Source organism: Lissotriton vulgaris, chromosome 8 (genome assembly GCF_964263255.1).
Source record: "Lissotriton vulgaris chromosome 8, aLisVul1.2, whole genome shotgun sequence".
In the NCBI taxonomy this organism is placed as follows: Eukaryota; Metazoa; Chordata; class Amphibia; order Caudata; family Salamandridae; genus Lissotriton; species Lissotriton vulgaris.
The window spans coordinates 108,853,108-108,875,169 of record NC_141696.1 but is presented as its reverse complement, the minus strand read 5'-3'; the positions used below and the strand labels follow the sequence as shown (position 1 = coordinate 108,875,169).

Below are 22,062 nucleotides of genomic sequence, written 5' to 3'. Positions count from 1 at the left end.
TAACCAAAGTTGTCACCGGTTTACCATATAGCCAGACTCTATACCATAAGTTGTGCGCTGGCTGGCCATTCCTTGCTGCATGCTAAAATTAGTATAGTGCATAATTTCCTGTCCTTCAGCTTTTATGTGGTAACTCTGATGAAATCCAACTGACGCTAAAAAGTGTCTTATTAAAAAGAGAGAAAGTACCCGAATGTTGTTGAAAATAACATTTAAAAAAAGAGAAAGTAGGAAGGAAGAGGGGGGTGTTGACTCTGGGACAGTCCTGCTCCGCTTTGGGGAGGATAGCTAGATCAGGGTTTGAGTTTTTTGACTTCATGCACTAGCAGTTGGAATTTTGTACATACTATTTCGTCCCAAAACATTCAGTCCTATGTATGAAGTGTCCTTCCACTGGCTTATAAGATTGTATTCGGACAAGTGTCCATTTGCTGGTAAACAAGAAAGCTTCTCACCTAAGGGTAAGTGATTTATCCCACTCTCAAGCTCTCCCCTTTTCATGGCAATAAAGGGGCCAGTAGTTTTATTTTCTATGGTTTGCGGATTGATGGTGTAACAGTGAAGTGCAAAATTGTTTTGTGTAGTTATCTCCCCAAACTTGACCTCTAAGTGAAGTTTTCCACAAAATGTTTTGCGCTGATACCTATTTAGTATTTACAACAAGGGTATACTCAGACATGAGTCCCTTTCTCACTGCTCCATCAGGATTCAAGCAAGCCGGGCCGAAGAAGGCTGAAATGCCAGAAACCGGTCCCCGGTAGCTTGTCTCCTTTCTGGTGAAGAATTGGCTTGGTAGTTTAGTCTGCCCTGTTCCCATGATGCACTGGGCCAGGGACAGACTGATTTGCATATAGCCAGGTTCTGAGCTGGGATGGGGCAGTGAGATAAATAACGGTGATGGATCAAGCCCTGATCTTTGGACTGGGTAAGAGTGGTCTGTTTAACTCAGACACTCTGTTCATCACCACCCCCTTTTCTAAATCGTTTTTGGCCACTATAGGTGTGGCAGGGTATACTCAGACATGAGTCCCTTTCTCACTGCTCCATCAGGATTCAAGCAAGCCGGGCCGAAGAAGGCTGAAATGCCAGAAACCGGTCCCCGGTAGCTTGTCTCCTTTCTGGTGAAGAATTGGCTTGGTAGTTTAGTCTGCCCTGTTCCCATGATGCACTGGGCCAGGGACAGACTGATTTGCATATAGCCAGGTTCTGAGCTGGGATGGGGCAGTGAGATAAATAACGGTGATGGATCAAGCCCTGATCTTTGGACTGGGTAAGAGTGGTCTGTTTAACTCAGACACTCTGTTCATCACCACCCCCTTTTCTAAATCGATACCTATTTAGTGTCAGTCAAAATATCTTCAGTCGGCTTAAACACTAGACATAAAAGCACAAATTATTTACACACATTGTATTCTATATTAAAAATAAATGCAGACATGCAATTAATTGTAATATCTAGGTTATTAAATTAACTAAATAACAGCCGTAAAGTGCTCAGGGCTTTTTATATAGCATATCCACTAAATTAAAACATTCACTGGATTTAACCCAGACGAATTTAAAACGGAATCTTTAAAAATTCAGTGTGCAAAGTGGTAAACTATAATCTAAAGCATATTTAGTGTGAGAATTATCCCACAAAGAGGAAGAGTTTGCAGGGTTTTCTCCTACAAATGCTACTTTTTACTGGACTTTTCATACACTTGTTAGTGTGCCTCTTTGCTCTTCTGCAGGCAAGACTATCTTCAGCTTTGGTGGCTGTATTTTGGTATCTATGATGCTGCTACATTGTTAACCACATGCGCGCGGCGGGTTTTTCCGCTGCGCGCTGAAGTTTTAAAAACCCCGCGGTTCATGACGAGCTCAGCTCGTCATGAGCGCACGGCAGGTAACACTCGACGAGCTGAGCTCGTCATCAGCCTCGAAGGGGTTAAAATTCTAGTACATGTGGACGCTGTCGCTGTTCCAACAATTTTCACCCCATCGAGTTATTTATTTATTTATTTTTCTTGAGGAGCTCCCCATATAATCTAGGAGATCACTGCAGTGACTTTATTCCTCCTTTTAAATAGTTTCAATTGCATTGTAATTGAGCTGCTCCCTAATGGGTAGGGATTTATACGTTACCTCAATCTGTATACACATCAAACCAGGATCACTCTACTTCAGGGATCGGTGTTCATTTATATGTATTGAAGTGCCACACTTCGCACCTTTTGTAGGTCGTTATCGCCCCCCCCCACCAAACAAATAGTGAGCATGTGATATTTAATATTCTCCTTCTTAAAACCCCCCTGAGCTACCAGACCCTATTATGACCACCTAGAAGCGACAGTGAAGCAAAGCATTTGTTATATATCCACATCAAAATAAACCTAAATCTTGCAGAACTCCATCGCCAGCAACGAAGTTCACAACTTCATCCTTGCCTTGGCCGTCACTGTTTTTGGGTGTATTTTTGTTCTCGGAAAATAGTAATGTCAAATATTTGTGTGGCATTTGGCAGCTCTCTATTGTGAGTCAGCTCCTTGTGATGAGATAGCCTCTTAGCAATATGTTTCCAGATTAAATCAGCTGATGAAATGCTTTGGGAACATTGATTGTTCTGCACAATGAAAAGATATGTTCCTTTGTGCAGTGTGAGTCTATGATTTGGATGAGTGGAATGTAAGGTTTTGTGAAATTTAAGTGCCAGACGCTTCTGGTGAATGCATAGCTGGGTGCCCATTCATGTCAAACAGTCTGACTTGTTTGTCCTTGCCCAAGATAAATCATACATATTTTTTAGATTTTAATTTGTTTTTTATAGCACTGTTAAAACACGGTGCAATGACATGCATAATGAGGTCACAGATTGATAGCCGCTGCTTGATGGATCAGATTGTATATAGGAAAGGAGAAAGACATATTGATATAAATGTTATATATCCACGCCAAGATGGGTTTTCTTTGGCGCTGTGGTTGGTTGGGCTGGTAGTGCAGGTTGGGGACACCACGGATGTGAGTGAGTGAGTGACTTTATGTAAAAGCAGACTTTTTTTGAGGTCCTTAGATGACAGACGGCATAGAGGTCAATAACTCAAGCTGCAGTGCATTTTTCATAGGTGGGGTTCAGTACTTTTGGACAGTAAGTTTGGATGAATGTATGCATATTTCATAATGTAGTGTAGTTCCTATATCCCTGATAGGCTCTGCGCATTGTAATAATATACACTATAGTGTAGCATAGGACTGAGGTCAGTATGCCTCTATCGAGTACATTCAAAGTAATTACTTGTGTGTGCCAGCTAACTTAGAGGTCACTAGAAACTTCTCGAATGAACAAGAAGGGATTTGTTTCTGACAACCGCATAAACATGACAACTTTCTTTCCCTTAGAATCGGAATAGTCTCAGAATCGTGGAAACAATAGATACGTTTCACTCTGTCAATCGTGCATGCTTTGTTTCTACAGAGTTTACCCATAAATGGGTAGAAGGGCATTTCAATAAACAGTCTTATTTCTCGTGCAAGAGATATGAACTGCTACAATCGTAAGACAGAATGCGAAGTATAATACGTACAGCATTGGCAGTAAGCTAAAATAATACTGCAATAGCATGGTTTCTAGCTATGACATATATTCATAAAAATACATACATCAATAACACAGGCTAACTTGTGAATACTCGTCTGGTGCTTCTAGCTAGTTCTACCCCAGTGTACCTAACCTAAGTGTAGTATGAGGTAAGAAGTAGGTGCTGTTTTTCTATAGTCTAGTTTAGCCGTAGTTAGGATTGGTGTTGCCAAGATTTGCCAAAAGTCCCTCTAGGTTCTAGTCTGCTCCATACCTTCGAATGACAGAGTTTGGAATCTCTTTCCGGGTCTCGATCTCTAACACCCCGCAAGGGGAGTCAGAAACACTGGAGCTGGATTCTCTGCGAGAAGGATGACAGTGTCTGGTCAGTGCGTCAGGCGGGGACTCCAATTCCTTCCGAACTTGCCGTGGCGAGCCGTGCAAGTATGCAGCCGTGACTTGCCATGGCAAGTAAAGGTATATTTATACCTTGAAAGTTTAGGAATGCCAGAATTGATGTAAAAGTCAGGCAGAGGAACGTCATGAATGAACCCCTAAGGAATAGATGTTCATGCATAATAAATGAGTTCTTGGAGAAATCAATAATCCAAGCAAGGGAAAGTCCTAAAGGCTTAAGAGTGTGGTTTTCCAAGAACTCGTTGTGACGTGGATGGACGGATGTAGGTGGCCATGCCTGTATTTGTTTAGCATGGATAATGCCTAAATAAGGATTGGATTTCTATGCCTAAATGAGGGCAATGGGAATTGTGCCTATATAAGTGCATAAGTCTGGAAACCTATATACGGCATCTAAATCGACACACAACAATAGGTTAATATTTAAATGGTAATTGGGAGATTAGTGCAGCAAGTTTGACTAGTAAAAGGTGTTAGAGGTGATCCTAGGGATCTCAACACTTTATTACCTCTGGCGGTTGTATTCTAGGCTGGACCCAAGTCCTAGAGATTGATTTCGCAAAGCCATATAAATTAACAATTGAAATATCAATTTGTGATAACGAGGGGTAAGCGACTATTCAGTAATAGCCAGGGGAAAAGGGAAAGTACGGACATAAAGTGGCTCAGTGAATTTATTTTGGTCAGAAAAGAGCCATACCCTTTTTTTTAATAATAATTTTTTATTAAACAAGCCTTAGCAATATAAGCAATACAGAGCATTAATGTCTCAAGAAACAAATCACTTGTAGAGGGTAAGGTGGCCAAAGTCAAATACAAAGTACATATTTATGGGGAAGAGGGTACGTCAAAAACAGCATTTCTAGGCGGTACACAGATTTCCCCTCTGTACAAGTTCCAGAGCCATACCCTTTTTAATATGAAATGAACAAATATCCCCTTGGATTTACCAAACAAGCTAATTTTGGGGGTCTGAGAAATAGCAGTGGAGATAGTGAGTTTTGAATCTGCCTTCCCGCCCTGTTCAAAGGAACTCTTTGGCCATGTAGCCAGCTTGTTTGGTGACATAAAAATCTGGATGGTACGTAGTATCTCCTATAAGCTTTTCACATAATTTGTATCTGAAGTAAAAATTGGGTGACATCGTTTTTTATCGGGAAACTGGAAGAGCAGTGATCCTGAATAAGACACTGAGTCAGGACATGCCTTCACTGAGGAGAAAATGTGAGCGGATGCATTTTTGGAAAACTCTGCTAGGTCATAATGAGCTCTTTAGATGCAGGTAATGACTCTGGAGTGTAACCTCTTTCTAAGAATAGTGCAGCGAGATGGATTTTGCTTTCACAATGTAAATGATACCTAGAACAGCTAGACCAAGGGAAACCTGTATTATTCACCATTGTGTCATGGGTTGTGGCCCTTGAGTAGGCTGGTTAGGTTACAGATTTGAACCTTGTGGTCTGCACCAATTACATGTTTTGTAATGTCCTGTTTTCAAGTTGAATTTCTTGTGCATGTTGCATGAGAAGGCAGCTTTACTGTGGTGAACCTGTTTACATGGAAATTGGGTATGTCTCACTACAAGTGGTGCACCCAGCTACTAGCACGTTGGAAGTACTTAATCAATGCTGAGACAACCTCTCCTTCACTTAAGGGAGTTTTAAAGTGAAGTGTAAGGTAGGGTTGGGTATGGTTCAGGTGTAAGGTTTAGTGTTGGATATGGTTAATGAGTAACTTTCATGGTGAAGTTAGAGTTCGGGAAATCATAGATTAAGGTATATGGTCAGGTTTAGATATATCATGACTCCAGAACACTCCTCTGTTTTCACCCCAGAGAACACATGACGCAAGCCCTGCAAGCACTCCAAGCACTCCACTGGCTTCTTGTAGATAAACGATCAATGTTGACGGACGCTGCGCACCAATCTAGTACCAAGGATCATCTTTCTGCATTGAAATACGTCCAAAAGAGCCTTTGCATTCTTGATAAAAGCAGCTAAGCTCTAGAACTCATTGTATTTTCGAGAAGGTTTCGAATCTTAGTTGACAAAGTTTGGAAAAGAAGTGAAAACCTGGTTGTTCCTGAGATAATTGAATCAGCCTCTGACTTTGGTACAGAATTATAAGCAGTTCAAGTATGTTCCAGAACCATGGAATAGTTCCGACCAGCAACCCACACCAAGAGAACAGACCATGGTACCCTACCCAAACTGGTGACCTTTGACAAAAATGATCTTGTAATGACCTCGACATACATTGAGATAGAATAAATATGGTAGCCCAGCGGCTCCACTAATTATTAGAAGTACCCAGTACTATTCAGTAACTGCAGGCCCATCTCCTGATTGAGGATTTTAACCTTAGTCACTCCCCATTCGTCATACATGTAGTAAATACGGTCTACCCTACCTCCGACCACTAGATGGAGAACAGCAATTCTAGTCATTCTGAAGGTAATTCCTAGTTCAGTCGGAAATAATCCATGTCACCCATTTTTTTTGTTTTTGTAAATATCTTTTTATTGCAGCAAGATCAGAAATGCAGACAGTAAATTTAAGCCATTCCCCTTGGTGCTCAGTGAAAGCGCCGCTCCCTCACCCCTGTATCACACAGCCATTCAGCTCGCACCCCGGAGGTCGAGCGGCAAAGTCATAGGTACAAAGAAACTGCGCTGGATCGTTCTGTACATGGCTGTAGCCACCAAGTGGGTGGGAAATGGCAGAGCTGCTTTTGGGTCCTAACACTCCCTCTCCCATGTCCCAAGTCCAGTGTGAGCCAGGAGTCCCCGTACACCCTTCATGAACAAAACCCCCTCCCCTTCCCCGTAACCCCCTCAACCATTCCTACCCCGCCACCCTCGTCTAGGATCCCCCCCCAGCTTCTCCCCACCCCTGCCCAGTCCCCCCACACCCCCCAGGCGTGCCAGAGTATCACCTAACCGCGCTCTCAACCCCTTCACCAAGATCAGCTCCGAAACAAGGCCCCAGGATTTATCAGCAATCATTCGTAAATCATCACAATGGGACGCAAGGGTAGTGAAATAGCAGCGCGGGCTTATACTGTCCCCCCGTCAGGCGGGTGTCCCGCAGGAGCCGGGCTATGCACCGGGGAGTCCTCCTCCTCCACATCCAGGAGCGTGAGATCTAGGACCAGCCCCTCCCACGCCCTGGCTCTCTCCAGCGCCATGTCATTGTCTAACCTAAGCGCCGCTCGCAGGCGAAGCTCACCCTCACATCTGGCCCATTTAAGCAGCTCAGCCTTCCAGCGCTCTACTACGGGGCCCCGGGACGCCTTCCACTGGGACGTAATGGCCCGCTTCGCCAGGAGAAGCCCCAAGTCCAGGAACTTGCTAGTGACTTTATTCTTTGACGTGTGTGGGAACCAGTGTAGTATGCAATGTGCCATGGTGAGTTGCAGGTCCCTCTCCGTCACCTCCCTCAGAACCTCCATTACTTCCTCCCAAAAGGGCCCCAGCTCAGGACAGGACCAGAACATGTGTTGGAAGTCCGCGGGATCCGCCGGGCAGCGCGGACAGGACGCCGGGTGGGCCGGGAAGTACTTCTGTAGTTTTTCAGGGGTCAGGTAAGCCCTATGTAGGACATAAAAGTGCACCAGCTGGAATCTCGCGTTGCGCGTGCCATTCCGGGCCCCCTCCAGTATGCCATTCCAGGCCTCCTCGGGGGATCTCAGTCGCCAGATCGGCCTCCCATTTCGCCTTCAAGGCCAACAGTGGAGCGATGGATTCCGAGAGCATGCGTCGAGATAGGCACGTGACCGCCCTGACCGTCCCCGTCATCATCGCGACGTACTGGCAGCCCAGCGACAGCGTCGGCTCCGACATGCCCGCCCCCCAGTGCTTGCGAATCGCCGCCGTTAACGCCGCATGTAGGAGGAAGTCCCCCCCCCCCCCCCCCCCCCCCCGCCAGCTCAAAGCGCTCTTGCAGGAGATCGAAGGGCAACATCACCCCGTTTTCGTACAGATCGCCCATGGATGAGAGCCCCCGCTGATCCCAACCGGCCAGCCCGTGCCACGAGCCCCCGTGCGGCAATGTCTCGCAGAGTCTAAGTGGGATCTCAGGTGCGTACGGGACCGTGACACCGCACCTCCGGCGGTATCTGTTCCAGCATTTTCGGGCCGTTGCAAACTCCTGCGTGAGGTGGAAATCCCCCATCGGAAGTCCCAGGACAATCCGGGACAACACCTGGACCGGACCCGCCGGCTCCCCCGACCCGTCCGCCTCTCTCCTAGCCCGTGCCACCCACTGCGTCAGCCACTGCAGCTGTGCCACCAAGTAGTAGAGCTCATAGTCCGGGACAGCTAGACCTCCGTCTGCCCGAGGGCGGAGAAGTGTGGCAAGGGCCACCCTACGCCTGCCCGCCCCCCATAGGAAGCCGATGACCATCGATCGCAGCCGTCGAAAGTAGCTCGCCGGGATCCAGATCGGGAGGGTCCCGAAGAAGTAAAGCAGCCGCGGCAGGGTCACCATCTTGAGAAGCGCCACCCTCCCCATGAGCGATAATGGGAGCGTGCCCCAAAAGTCGAAGTTCCCTTTAGCGTGCCTGATCGCCGTACCGATATTCCCCTCAAGGATATCGGCACTGTCATGAAAGATCGAGGTGCCAAGATATCGTAGGCTCCTCTCTTCCCAAGTCACGCCTTCCGTAGTTAGCGGGCATGCTCTCCGTGGGCGGGCCGGGAATAGGTGGGATTTCGCCCAGTTCACTCGGAGGCCGGAGACCTTACTCAGCGATTGCAGGAGAGTCTTAGCCCCACGCAGGGAGTCCGCCGAGTCCGCCAGGAACATCAGTAGGTCATCAGCGTATAATGCGATGTGGTGTATTTGGCCATAGACGTCCAGGCCTTGATATGCCCGGCCCAGCCGGGCCCGCGCCGCGAGGGGCTCGACAGCCAGGGCAAACAGCAAGGGGGAAAGAGGGCATCCCTGACGGGTGCCCCTGCCCACCCCACACATCTCAGAGATGACCCTCCCTGTTCTGACTCTCGCCGTCGCGTTCGTATAGAGCAGCCTCGTCCAATCGACGAAGCCTTCGCCAAGGCCCAGAGCTCGTAGCACATGGAAGAGATAAGGTCATTCCAGGCTGTCGAAGGCTTTCTCCATGTCGACAGCAAACACCACTGCCTCGTCGCCGTCGTATGTGTCAGCCTCTAGGATATGCAGGAGTCGTCGCACATTAAGCGCCGTGTTGCGGGCCGGGATGAAACCCGACTGGTCCGCATGTACCAGCATGGGCATGTGGGGGAGCAAACGCGTCGCCAAGACCTTGCTCAGGATCTTGTAATCCAGGTTGAGCATGGACAGGGGGCGGTACGCCGATCTGTCCCATGGCTGCTTACCCGGCTTCAGTAGGGGGACAATCAGCGCCTCCCTCGTGGTCGCAGGGAGACAGCCCAGCCGCCTCGACTCGTTGTACAGCCACGTCAGCCGGGGCGCTAGGAGATCCACGTAGGTGAGATAGAATTCTGTAGGGAATCCATCGGTGCCCGGTGTCTTGTTTCTCGCCATGCTCTTGATGGCGACCCGCACCTCTCTCTCCTCGATCTTGTCCCCGAGTCGTTTCGCGTCCTCCTCTTCCATTTCCGGCAGGTCAAGACCCTGCGTAAAGGTCTGGAACTCCTCCACCGAAGGGAGGACCCTGCTGCGGTAGAGCTCTGTATAGTAGTCGTAAAACAGCGCGTTGATCCCCTGCGGATCAAATCTCGCCGCCCCCGCGTGGTCTCTGAGCTCAAGGATGACCGAGCTCCGGCGGGCCGGGTTGGCCAGCCAGGCCAGAAGAGCCCCCGATTTGTCGCGTTCCGAGTGCGCCCGCGTGAGGTAGGCCTTGTAATCAAAGCATCGGAGGCGCTCCACCATCGCCGCCACCGCCTCCCGCGCCCCCAGCAGGGCCTCGTGAGTGTCCGGCCGTTCAGGCCTCTCTCTCTCCAGCCTCCGCAGGGTCTCGTCCTCTTTCTCAATTTCTACCAGTAGTGTTCTCCGCACCCCCGATGACGTCGCAATGCACTGGCCCCGTAGTACGGATTTGAAGGCGTCCCATTCCTTCGTGGCCGAACCTGCCGTGCCCGCGTTAATCTGGAAATACGCCTCGATGCCCGAGGCGATCGTGGTACGGAAGAGCTGATCTTCCAGTGCCTCAGGGCGGAGTTTCCAAGCCGGTATTCTCGGGCGGATCTGCGACCAGCGCAGCCGCACGAGAAGCGGGTTGTGGTCAGAGATCGAGCGCTTGAGGTACTCGCTGTGGCACACTTCCGCGTGCACGTCCTGTGAGCACAGGAAGGCGTCAATACGGACATGTAACTCGTGGAGGGCGGAGAAGAATGAGTAGTCCCTGTCCGATGGGTGGTTAGTCCTCCAGGAGTCAACCAGTCCCCACTGGCGTTGCCAGGCTGAGCGCGCGAGTGCGAGTCTACCAGCTGGTGCATTCGGAAGGGGGGGGTGGGATCTATCCAGGGCGACGTCGGCCACACTGTTAAAGTCGCCGCCCAGGAGCAGGGGCTCCACTAGGAACTGGGCTAGTTTATTGGACAGTAGGGAGAGGAATGCAGGTTGGTCCACATTCGGGGCGTACAAGCAACCCAGGTTAAGGTCCCTCCCGTCCAGCTTGCCTCTCACCATTATAAATCTCCCCTCCGGGTCAATTACCTGTTGTGTGCACTGAAAGGGGACCCCTGCCCGTATCCAGATGGCCACCCCCTAGCATAAGCAGAGTAACCGGTGTGAAAGACCTGCCCCCTCCAGCGCCTCTGCAGTGCCCTCCCTTCTTTGTCCAGCAGATGAGTTTCCTGAAGGAAGGCTATGTGTATGCCCCGCCTGACCGGATAGGAGTGGATCTTATGGCGTCTATGCATCGAGTGCATCCCCCTTACGTTCCATGTGAGACATTTGTAGCCTAGGTCGGATCCCATGGTAGTGTCCACCAAGCCCCGTTCGCCCTCTCAGCAACCCCCCCGGCACGCCTAGGTCCCACCCTCGTCTGCCCCCCAACTTGCATAATCAAACTACCCCAACACCCACACCCCCGGACAGACAACCAACGTGGAAACCCCATCCAAACTCAAGTATCAGAAAGCGTGTCACTACAAAATAGGACTGGAGAGGCAGCGATGCCGGCTCCATACAGGCCCGAAGCCCCCCGCCCCCGCCCCAACACCCTTAACAACAAACAGGAGAGGTCCCCCGACTCTCCCCGTCCCCAAGGTCTCAGTAAGAAGTCCCGGGGGGCACCCGCATCTCACTGCATAGCGTCCGGAAGTGGCCCCCCCCCGCCTGCACGCCCCAGTACCTTACTTATGTGGCCAGTGTTCCACGAGCCGTCTCAGCCAAGGATACCATCCGCTGTCTGGGGAGTCACCACCGGCATGTCTGTCTCTGACAGCTCGTGCCCACTGCTGGAGCCAGGGCTGGGAGCACTGGCCTTCGACTGCTCCGACGTGCTGCTGGAGGGGCTGGCGTCACCCTGGCTGATGGCCGCCACTGCCTGCACCGCCTTGGCTCGTTCCTGCTGCCAGCCCCAAGGGGAGCCAGAACGTCGCGCCGGTGCCGTTTCCGTGGAGTGTCTCCTGGGAGGGGTCCGTGGTGCGGGGTCCGTGCCCGGCTCCCCCCTCGCGTCTAACCAGCTCCAGGCCTCCTGTGGCGTTGTGAAAAAGTGCGTGCGTTCTCCATCGACCACCCGCAGTCGCGCCGGGAACAGCATAGCATAGGGCAGTTGCAGCGATCTCAATTTCCGCTTGACCGCCAGGAAGGAGGCCCGCTGCTTTTGCACATCCCTGGTGAAGTCCTGGAAAATCATGACCCTGCCGTTGTCGATTCTCAGGTCCGGGACGTCTCTCACCTTCCGCAGTATATGGTCTCTGTCCCTGAAGTGCAGGAGGCGCAGTACAATCGGGCGCGGAGGCGCCCCCGGTTTGGGGGGACGCGCAGGGACCCTGTGTGCCCGTTCAATGGCAAAGAACGGCGAGAGCCCCTCCGGGGCCACCTCAGATCGCAGCCAGCCCTCCAGGTAGGTGACCGCGTCCCGCCCCTCTGTGTTTTCAGGGACCCCAACGAGGCGGAGGTTATTGCGCAGAGAGCGCCCTTCACTGTCCTCCGCTCGGAGCTCTAGCACCCGTACCTTCTGCGCCATATCCGCCAGTGACTTTTTCAGCTCCACTACGTCCCCCGGGAGACTTTTCAGGGTAACCTCAGAGGTCGCCACCCGCTCCTTCAGCTTCCTGTGGTCGTCCTTCAGTTTGGTCAGGTCCGACCCAATGGTGTCTATGCGCTTCTCAAGAGCCTCCCGCGACGCCACAATCGCCTGCATTATGTCTCCCAGGGAGGGCTCTCGCGGGTGGGACGAGCTCCCGGCTCCCTCCCCTGGCGGGACGTCGTCGACAGGGTGCCCCGGGTCGTCCAGCCTCAGGGCCTCGAAGCCCTTCTTCCTGCTGCCTCGTACCATCCTTGCGGGCAGCGCTCGTCCGATAACTCTGCAGCGGCCGCCGATACTCCCGCTCTTTGTCCGCCGACTCCCTTGCTCTCTGGGCCCGCGCCTCGTGGGGTCCAGTCCGTGGAGCCGTCCAGAGGCCAGGTCCCGCTTCACCAGCGTTGTGGGGCACCAGCGCCCCAGGTCTGGGCACCTAGAAGGCTCCGGCAGGGTGCGCGCCACTGAGCACCAGTCCCGATGTGGCCCGCAGTAATCGGGCGTCCCCGGCCAGTTAGGCGCTTCCTCCCGTCCGTAAGTTCAGCGCCTCATGAGGGTGGGGAGCCAGCATCACATCCCCCGCCCCCCTCGTCGCCCTCTTCGCTCATGTACCACCGACCACCTGTGGCGCAGGCTCCCTGGCTATGCCACCGCCAGGAGGGCAGGACAGGTGCTCTCCGCAGGCCCAGCACTCCCCGCGGCCACCGCGGCCCAGCAAACGGCCGCCAAGGCCAGATAGGCGCCTCCTCCCGCCTTCAAAGTCAATGCCTCGTGGGGGAGGGTAGCCAGTACCTCATCCCCCGCTCTCCTCGTCGACTTCCGCACTCGTGTGCCCCCAAACCACCTGTGGTGCAGGCTCCCCGTCTAAGTCACCACCAGGGGGGCGGGTCAGGTGCCCCACGCTGACCCAGTGCTCTACGCGGGTCCAGTGGGTCCACAGCCGGCCACCAAGGTGATTACCGGGTCTCTGTCGGCGCCATTTTGGAGTCAGGCAGGCCGATCGTCCCCCGTTCTCTAAGTCCGCCCGCGAGGGTGCCAGCCTCTACCCCTCACCTCCGCTCGCTCCCGGGGGGTCTCTTCTGGCCAGCGGCCCGCCACCACAGCGCCAGAGGGCTTCTCCTCTTCTCCCGGGCTCCGCCGCCAGGCGCGTCACAGCCATTTTGGGCGCTCTCATCCCCGTGTGCCGCGCTCGCCGCCAAAAGTCCGGCGGGGGCAGTTACAGGGGCCCCCCGTCCTCCAGAGTCTCACTGCGTGCCCCGGATGTCCACCTGGGCACTGTTGAGGGGTCGGGGAGTGCGTCGGGCGCAGGATATGTGGTGGTGCGAGGCGGGCACGGAGGAGCTCCGGAGTCCCGCTTCCACCTACATCGGCGCCTTAGCCATGCCCCCATAATCCATGTCACCCATATGATGATATATACCAATTCTCTACCTAATCCCACATTAGCTGCACAGGCTTATAACAGTCTATCCAGACAGAACTCTGATTTCCCCAGACTCTTTTTATACACACTTTACTTCTCCCAAACGTATAACATATTACTTGGAGTGGATGACCTGACACAGCCAACATAGGAAATCATATTGAGAACTTAAGAGAAAAATTAACCGCTGTAAATGGACCTCCAAAATGAATCTGTGTTGCCAGCATTACACCATCTATAAGCATGTTAGTTTGTCTCACTGCCATCATACCTCCAAGCGATGCATCCTAAAGTGCGATAATCGTGCTTCAGTCGTTATAACGTATGATATGGAAGCACCTCTTTCTTTGGCTCATAGCAAAGATAGCTCCCTCCCAACCTCACATCACCTGGGTTTATTATGGTATGCGTGTGGGGTAAATGCTTCAGCGCCTGACATTAGGTTAGTAATCACTATTCAAATAATACAGTACAAAACACTGACCTTGCTATCCACTCCCTCCTTTCTCATTCCTTTATTTTCACGTCCTTTGAGTGGCTGCCTATTTAGAAAAAAAAGTCATACTAGTTGGAACTATCTTTTTTAATATTTAAACTTCTCTATTTTTTTATTTTTTGCTACAATGCATGCATTCAACTGTGACAATTTCATAATACACATTGTAATTAAAGCTAAATTTCATCTATGAGTGTTAAGTAAATATCCCATTATTAATAGTTCTGCAAAAAACTACACGGAGAACTGGACACTCTCAGAAAAAAGACTTGTAAAGTCAACACAGACACACAGATTAATACCTTATAGAAGGTACTCCAAGCAGAAAAGAAGAAAATTGCCTTCAACTCTCATAGCGTAAGCAGCTTTCTTTCTGGAGATGACTGCATTTCCGGGTCATTCATCCCCATTTTTGTTTTTACTCTGAGGTATAAGTATCAAGATCTATCTAAATGTGAGATGCCTATACTCCAATATTGTACAACTCGGTGGAGGGGGAGGGGACAGTTAACATTATAAAATCTCTTCCAGTTCGATAGTCCTCCAGCTCAAGCTATGTTCCTTGTAAATGGTAGTATATTTGGCTTACAAGCACCTCTCCCTTCAATCTAGGGAGATGCACTACAGAGTCATCCAGTTCTTAATGTGTATCCTACTTCTGGTGCCTTAAAATGATCTTTTTCTCAATTGAGATTCCTTTGACGAGCCAAAGCCTCATTTGTTTGGTCATCTTTAATAATCTTGCATCTGTATATATAAACCACAATAGCAGTAGACAGATGGAAGCATCTAACTATGTTTATTTATTCCTGGCTGCTAGTCTTCAGCCATTTAGTCTCTGAATAGTTTCAAAGCATGAACTTGTTTTAGCCATCTGGAACCTTGCACTTCCAGCAGCCCGAGTAATCCTTCATAACATCCATGTGCATTTGACTTCCGTCTCCCCTTCTAGTATGACTCTCTTGTAAGTGACACAGTGTGTGCTGCACATTAGACATGGCAATTAGTAATGAAATAAAGAAATATTTTTTGTTTCTGTTTCCTCTCACAGTAATATAATTGATGTTTCGGCTGCGGATTCCCAGGGCATGGAACAGCATGAGTACATGGATCGAGCAAGGCACTACAGGTAGGAGATCGGCTGCATAACAAGCCATCAAATCAGCATGTTTGAGGTACTCCTGGGGTCATTCTTTGGGTCAGTTGGTAGTGCTCTGCTATCAGGTGCCGGCTTCTGAGCCTGCATTGTGCGCCTGTCGCTCCATTTTTCCATTCCCTGAAATATCAGTACGTACCTGAGGCTTCAAAGTGCAGATTGTGCTCTAAATTGGTACATGGCTGATGTCGTAATGAAAGTGAAGTTTTTTTAGTGTATCGGAGAGAACTCCACCACTAGAAACTGATAGGCTTCAGCCTTTCATGGTATCGTGTGGGCGAATAATAACTACAACTGTGCTAGTGCCCTATTATTGTGTCTTAATCAATGCAGCACATCTGCCACATAGCATTTACTTCACCAATGTCTTGCAGACCACTTAAGCAGCAAGGTGCTCCCATGTCTAAAGGTGGCCAAGGGACTTTCCTAGTGCCTTACTCCGTTGAGCTGCTGTTGCCCAGGACTCTACATGAATCCTTGACTAAGTAGTAAATGTGCACCTGAGTCTGAAGCGAGAATGCACCCTGACAGCTTGCCAAGATTCCAGTACCATTCCTGCGAAGGCCCCTCTATTGAGGAAGCACTAGGATGTAGCTTTCTTCGGTACCTGTCTTTCAGGGTAATCCCTGTTGTACCGGAGCTCCCTTCTCCAGTCATGGCTACATTCCATCTTACACAGAGCCTCACCAGCCCAGCACCTAGAGGTCATTTGATAGCATCACTGTGGATGTCAGTGCAACCAATTCTCAACCCTCTTCACATTGGGCCAGGCAGTAGTTAAACCTAGGCACTGGTTGACCTGTAACTGGTGTGAGTGAGGATGGTAGAGAGAAACTGTGAAACAGCAGCAGAGGGTGGAAAGCAAAGGTACAAGGTAACGAGAACAGAACCCATAAAAAAGAAAGTGTATAATGGAAAACAAGAGGTTTAAGAGACAAAGGTTCTTTGAGCATTAAGGAGTGAGAAAAGACCTAGCTGGTTAACGGAGAGAAGCCAGAGACAAAAACGTTTGGGTAGATGGCATGAAATGAGAAGAGGCTGTGATGGGATAGAGGTTCTAGACGTGGAAGGGAAAGAATGTGGTTAAAGATGGAGCAGTGATTCCTCAAACGAGACATTGCTGCAGAAAGACCTGTATGAGGCATTACCATGGCTTCAGGAGATGGCAGGATCTGCGGCAGGTTTCCCTTTCAAAGGATTTGCTAGCTGTTTTTTTCAACCATATTAAAGGTCCTCTACGGAGTATCCTCATAATGGTAGCATATGATATATTCAAGCTACTCAAAAGTGTATCCTCATTATGATAGCAGATGGTATATTAAAGCTCCTCGACAGAGTATGCTTCTTATGGCAACAGATGATATAACAACTCCTCAACAGTCCCTCCACAGCCTGGGAGCTCCTGGCTGTGTCAGGAGCCTGAAGTATCTCCTCCTTATGCTTTGCAGGTGGGCCCTCTGAAGTTTCATTATGGCACTGTTTGTAACCTAGAGGTGATGTGTTCGAATCCTGGTTGGTGCCCTCTTTCCTAGCCTGAAAACAATAGTCTATGAGGTAGCCATACTTCTGTCTCTATTAATCCTCTTCAGATAATTACACGAGAATGAACTCTCTGATCTGATGACCAAGGTATTCGCCAGGGATGCCATCCCTAAATCCATACTCCCTACTACAGACCAACTGTATACCAGGCTTTCACCGACTTTGGAGTTGGTAGTAGACAAAGCAGCAGGGTAGAGAGCCCAGCTGGTAATGTCACCACACAAGCTCCCTAAGCTCTTTCTGGAGATGTGTGCAGTCAGCCAGAGGCATAGATTTCTGGTCCAAGGTCTACAATCCAGAATAACTGCTCCCTCTTCATCACTGCCTCAACTTCCTGTTTAATATCTATATTTTACCCTTAATGTTTAATGATTCTGAATCACATAGATGCCCAGTTATTGGTTTATGAGTAGGGAGAGGTTTCATGTAGAGACAGACCCTCATAAGTGTGGCGGTATTCATCTCCACGCACACAGTACGAAATCAGTGAAAAAATACGTCTTGCACGATTTCACACAGAATTTGAGTATCTTCCGCCCTCTGTTCAGTGTGTTTGCCTATGAATCTAGGGCAGTAGTTCTTAAATTTTAGTGTATCATTACTGGAATCCGAGGATCTCACGGAGTCATTACTAGAAGCCCGGCAAAAGAATACTCAAAAATCCTGAAACAGGAATTAATCAAACAAATACACAAATTGACATTTTAATTCACAAACAGATATTTAAAAAATCAACATTTTAATAGTTATGGGAAGGATAAACCTTTTCTTAAATGCAGTTGGGGCCATTCATTGTCCATACTAGATTCTGTTTGAAACACTTGTACTGCTTCCACAGATCAATCTTGGGATACAATGTAAATTTTTAGGCTTACATTTCACATTCCTTCACATTTACAGGATATTTTAACATTTCAGTTTTACATTTTGATTCTTTATTTGTAAACACTTTATTAATCTATGTATATTACTTAATTTTCTAAACTGTTGTAGACCCCTGAGTAGGCGTTGCGCCCCCGGACCTCAGGTAAAGGACCTCTGCTCCAGATTGTCCTGGAGCACACGTGCCATGATATGCCTCTCCCTGCTGCCACACTTGCAATGTCTTTCACACTTTGACAAAGAAGCAGGAAGTAACATTTATACCAAGCTACTAGAGCAGAAGAAAGGCTTTATTTTGCTTTCTTTGTCCTTATTCACTCTTGCTGTTGTTCCCAATTGGCATGCGGTTGGAAATGCTTTGTTATTTTCTCCGAATTGGGTGGCGGTGTAGATGTTTTGAGGTTTGTTTTTCATGGCTGTTGACGTTTGCAATAATTATATGTTAATAGATAAATTCTATCTCATTGTTGAGTAAGCTTTTAAGGAGATTTAGAAGGGATATCTGGTTTTAACACATGAAATGTACAGAGATGAAGTTGTTTGCTTAAGAAAAGTAATGACGCGTACAGTTATAAACCATGTCAGTCACTCTGAATAAAACCTTTTTGAGCTTTTCAAATCTAACTTGTGAAATTCTTGTTCATTCATGCATCGATCAACTTTAGATTCCTGTAATTGTATGTTTTAACATTTTTCTTAACATTTACCTAACCTCACTGGCTCTTCAGTACCCTTCATTAAGGAAATACGTCATTCTTAACACTGAATCAGCTATTTATTTTATTTAACTTACTTTTATTGGCGTGTTTCTCGAAAATGAAATTCCACATGTGCCAGAATTTCTGTTTGTCCTGCAAAAAGGTTAGCAAACGTAGACGGCTACAAAAGCCTGAACTGCGTGCTCAGACTGTCTCAACTTTCCTCTCTTTACTGAACCTCCAAAGGTCTGTTGCAGTTGGCAGGCCTAGAAATCCACTGGTCTGAACAACCTCTGAAGTTGGACAGGGATTTTCACGTACCAGTTCCACAGCATGCATAGGCAGTCTCTCCTGTCTTTCTGGTTCTGTCTGTGATCTCTTCATCAGTCGCCTTTAGTGTTTATTGTGCTGTTTTATGCCTACACATGTGGTGCACCTGAAGCTCTAAGCATCTCCTTAAGGTTGAAGGACTGCCATTTTGGTTGAAGACAATTCCAGTTTCGGCCTTGCGAGAGAGTAATTTGTCTCGCTAGTATTTTGTCTTCAGGTGTGATGAGAAAGAGGGTCACCTATCCGGTCTCTGTCACATATATTTTCTATTGTGATGTCCCACATGTTCGGACACCCACCCATTCAAGCAAAAATGTTCGTCTTTTCTGCAGATGCTCAGAGAGTGTGTCTCCTAAACACTTGCTGCCTGTCCAGTCCCTGCAGGAGAAATTGTAATTCATGCCCTATAATGATAGACCTCTTGCTGTACCCAGGCAGCTTTAATAGGATGGCGGCAAGTCCCCCAGAAGTATATTGATTGTACGGATCTGGAAGGGCCAGGGGCTGGTAAAGGTTCATAACTTGAAAGAACAAAACCTTTCCTGTCTGGAGTTTGTATATTTCATTATAGTCCTAGTTGGTATGCTGGCTGACGAAAATAAAGTTTTAGTCGCTACAAAGTTAGTGTAAAGATAAATAACCCCCACAAGTAATCTAAACTGTTTAATACAGATATTGTTGGTCTGTAGGCTATCTCAAGAAGATGTAGTGGTGTCTGGTAATAAGGATGATATCATTATATAGGCTTTTGTGGTGACTTTAATAACTGACACAATGTGTGCCTTATGCTTATACTGTATCACAGTTACCTCTATTAGTCTGCATAAGGCTCTTAAGAAGAAATGCCAATAGGTGTTGAACCATCTTCTATTTTACTCATCCACCTCCACCACACAATGAGTGCTCCTATCTGCTGCACCGAGCAGCTGGTGATTGGGCAAAAAGAACTGCATAAGAACCCGGGGTAGTTTCAAGTAGACCCTGTCCACAGTAATGGCCCCAAAAATGGTTGGTTCGAGGCATGTGGGCTGCTGAATTCATATCTGTGCATAGATCGCCGTCTAGTGTTGGGTCCGGATGATTGCACATTGTTGTCCTGGAAAAGCCTTCAAAGTATCACGAGATAGGTGGCTCCTCCCCTGGACTACAGTGCGCATGGGCATCCTCTCCATCTTCAGATTGTTTTTTTCCGCCATTGGGTTCGGATGTACTTTCGTAACTCGGAGTTCGGAATCGATTAAAACTTTCTAAAGGCCAAAAGGTCGTCGGGGCGTCAGTGTTGTTATTCGATCGGTGCCGACAACTTTATTCCTGTTGTTTCTACTCAGGACGTCGAATCGGGCCGCGTGGCCTTTTCGACACCAAAGGACCGATCGTCGATGGAACTAAGTCCATTCAAAAGATGCCCCAACTGTAACTCTAAATACCCACACATAGATAAACACCCGGTGTGTAACAAGTGTTTATCTCCAGAACACAATGAAGCTGACTGCTTAGCTTGTGCTCAATTTCGATCGAAAAAGACACTTCGGATTCGACGAGCAGCGAGGCAGACGATGCAGAAGTCAGCGCCTGAGCCGGAAAATATCTTTGAAGACGACGAAGAGGTCGTCGAAGCTGAAGACTCAGATCAGCAGTCGGAGCAGGGGTCGGAACATGACTCCCACTACTACATCGACGACTAAGAAGACCTCGTCGAGGCAGGGGACGACGATCCAGGCATCGGAGCCGTCGAGGACTACTCCGGCGAGGACACTGGGCCGACCGTGAGTACGGAGCCCAATATATTTACTGATACAAATCCAGAGGCTCAGGTCGAGGCATCGCCGGAAGGCCTTAGCCAAGATCAAAACATTGATTCTATAGCCCCGCAATTAAGCCCGGCTAAGAATATAATACAAGAGCCATCGGTGCGACATTACCAACCCTTGGGAAAATCGAAACCGAAAATGATGGAAACAAAACAGAAACCGAAACTGATAGACTTCACAGTCTTCGGACCGAGAAGTGTGGATCAGTCAAAGCCGACCCGTCTGGGTCGCATGCAAGGGTTGTCGAGCCGAGAGCCAGTACACCCATGTCCGCATTTAAGCTAAAGGCCGTCGAACCGACGAGATAGATGTCTACGCCAAGCAACACAAACAAAGGACTCGAACGGAAGACTGTTGTCGAACCGAAACAAAAAGTCGACAAACCAATGCCAGTGCATCCTAAAACACTCAAGCCAAAGACAAGGATCGAACCGAAGGGGTCCGTCGAGCCGAGGCAACAAAACATCGCTCCGAAGCAGCAAGCTCCGAAGACGACACCAGGCCAAAGAATGGTTATCGAACAAACGAGAACTGTCTAACAACAACGGCTCCAAAAAAGTTCATACAGTCTAATAAGACTGTCGAAACACCAAAGTCTTTCGGACCAATTAAATTCGGACTTCTACACACGTGAAGCCAAGAGCGGTCGAACAAACTACCGGATTCGAACCGACACAAACAAAAAAGTCGAAATCGGGGTGAAAGAGCTAAAATACCTGAAGAACAGTAGCCCTCAACAGAGGAACAGTCAAAACTGTATGTTGACCCCGATACTGGCAGAGTTACCCTATTGAAAAGGAAAATCAGACCAGACACTTACGCTGAGTCCTATAAAATACCACTCAAAAGAAAAAGAGACACTTCAACATCTCCAGTTCTTTTTGAGCCTATCACACCATATGTGCAAGAAACTTATACATATTCTCCCACACGCACAGATGACTATGGGGAGTATGAGGCCCATGAACAGTACAATTATCCAGTGGACAATGACCAGGACATACAAAATCTACCATGGTCTGACCCTGTAGATCCTGGAGACTCTCAGCCAATTCCAGACAATACTGCATACCCTGTTAAGACTTCGCCTACAGAGGACACAGCTGCCTTCAATGCATTGATAGAAAGAGCAGAATACAATCACCATGTGGAGATGCATGCAGATCCCATTGACGAAGACTTCCTCTTTGACACTTTCAACACCTCAGAAAAAACTGTTAAAACATTACCAATGTTAAAAGGGGTGCTTAAACATGCAGGGGACCTATTTAAAGAAACAACCAGGGCACGGGTCATTAACCCTAGAATAGAAAGAAAAAATAGGCTAGCACCAGTGGACCCTACATACATTAAGGGACAGCTGCCTTTAGACTCTTTGGTCGTATCCAATGCACGTAAACGTGCTAATTCACAAGCCTCTGGCGAAGCTCCACCTCCAGACAAGGAGTCTAAAATTCTGGAGGCTTCGGGCAAAAAGGTCAAGCAGCTAACATATGGAGAATTGCAAACGCACAAGCCCTATTAGCCAGGTATGACAGGGCGCACTATGACACACTAG

The 22,062-nt window shown here is 48.6% G+C and overlaps 1 protein-coding gene across 1 annotated transcript in view; it reads left to right on the top strand.

Annotated features, from left to right (window-relative positions):
- The window catches only part of LAMTOR1 (late endosomal/lysosomal adaptor, MAPK and MTOR activator 1), a 149,003-nt gene that overhangs the window by 84,337 nt on the left and 42,604 nt on the right, over positions 1–22,062 (top strand). The window contains exon 3 of the mRNA XM_086933773.1: positions 15,137–15,214. Coding sequence (XP_086789899.1) covers positions 15,137–15,214 — 78 coding nt within the window. The remainder of the gene's footprint in view (positions 1–15,136; positions 15,215–22,062) is intronic.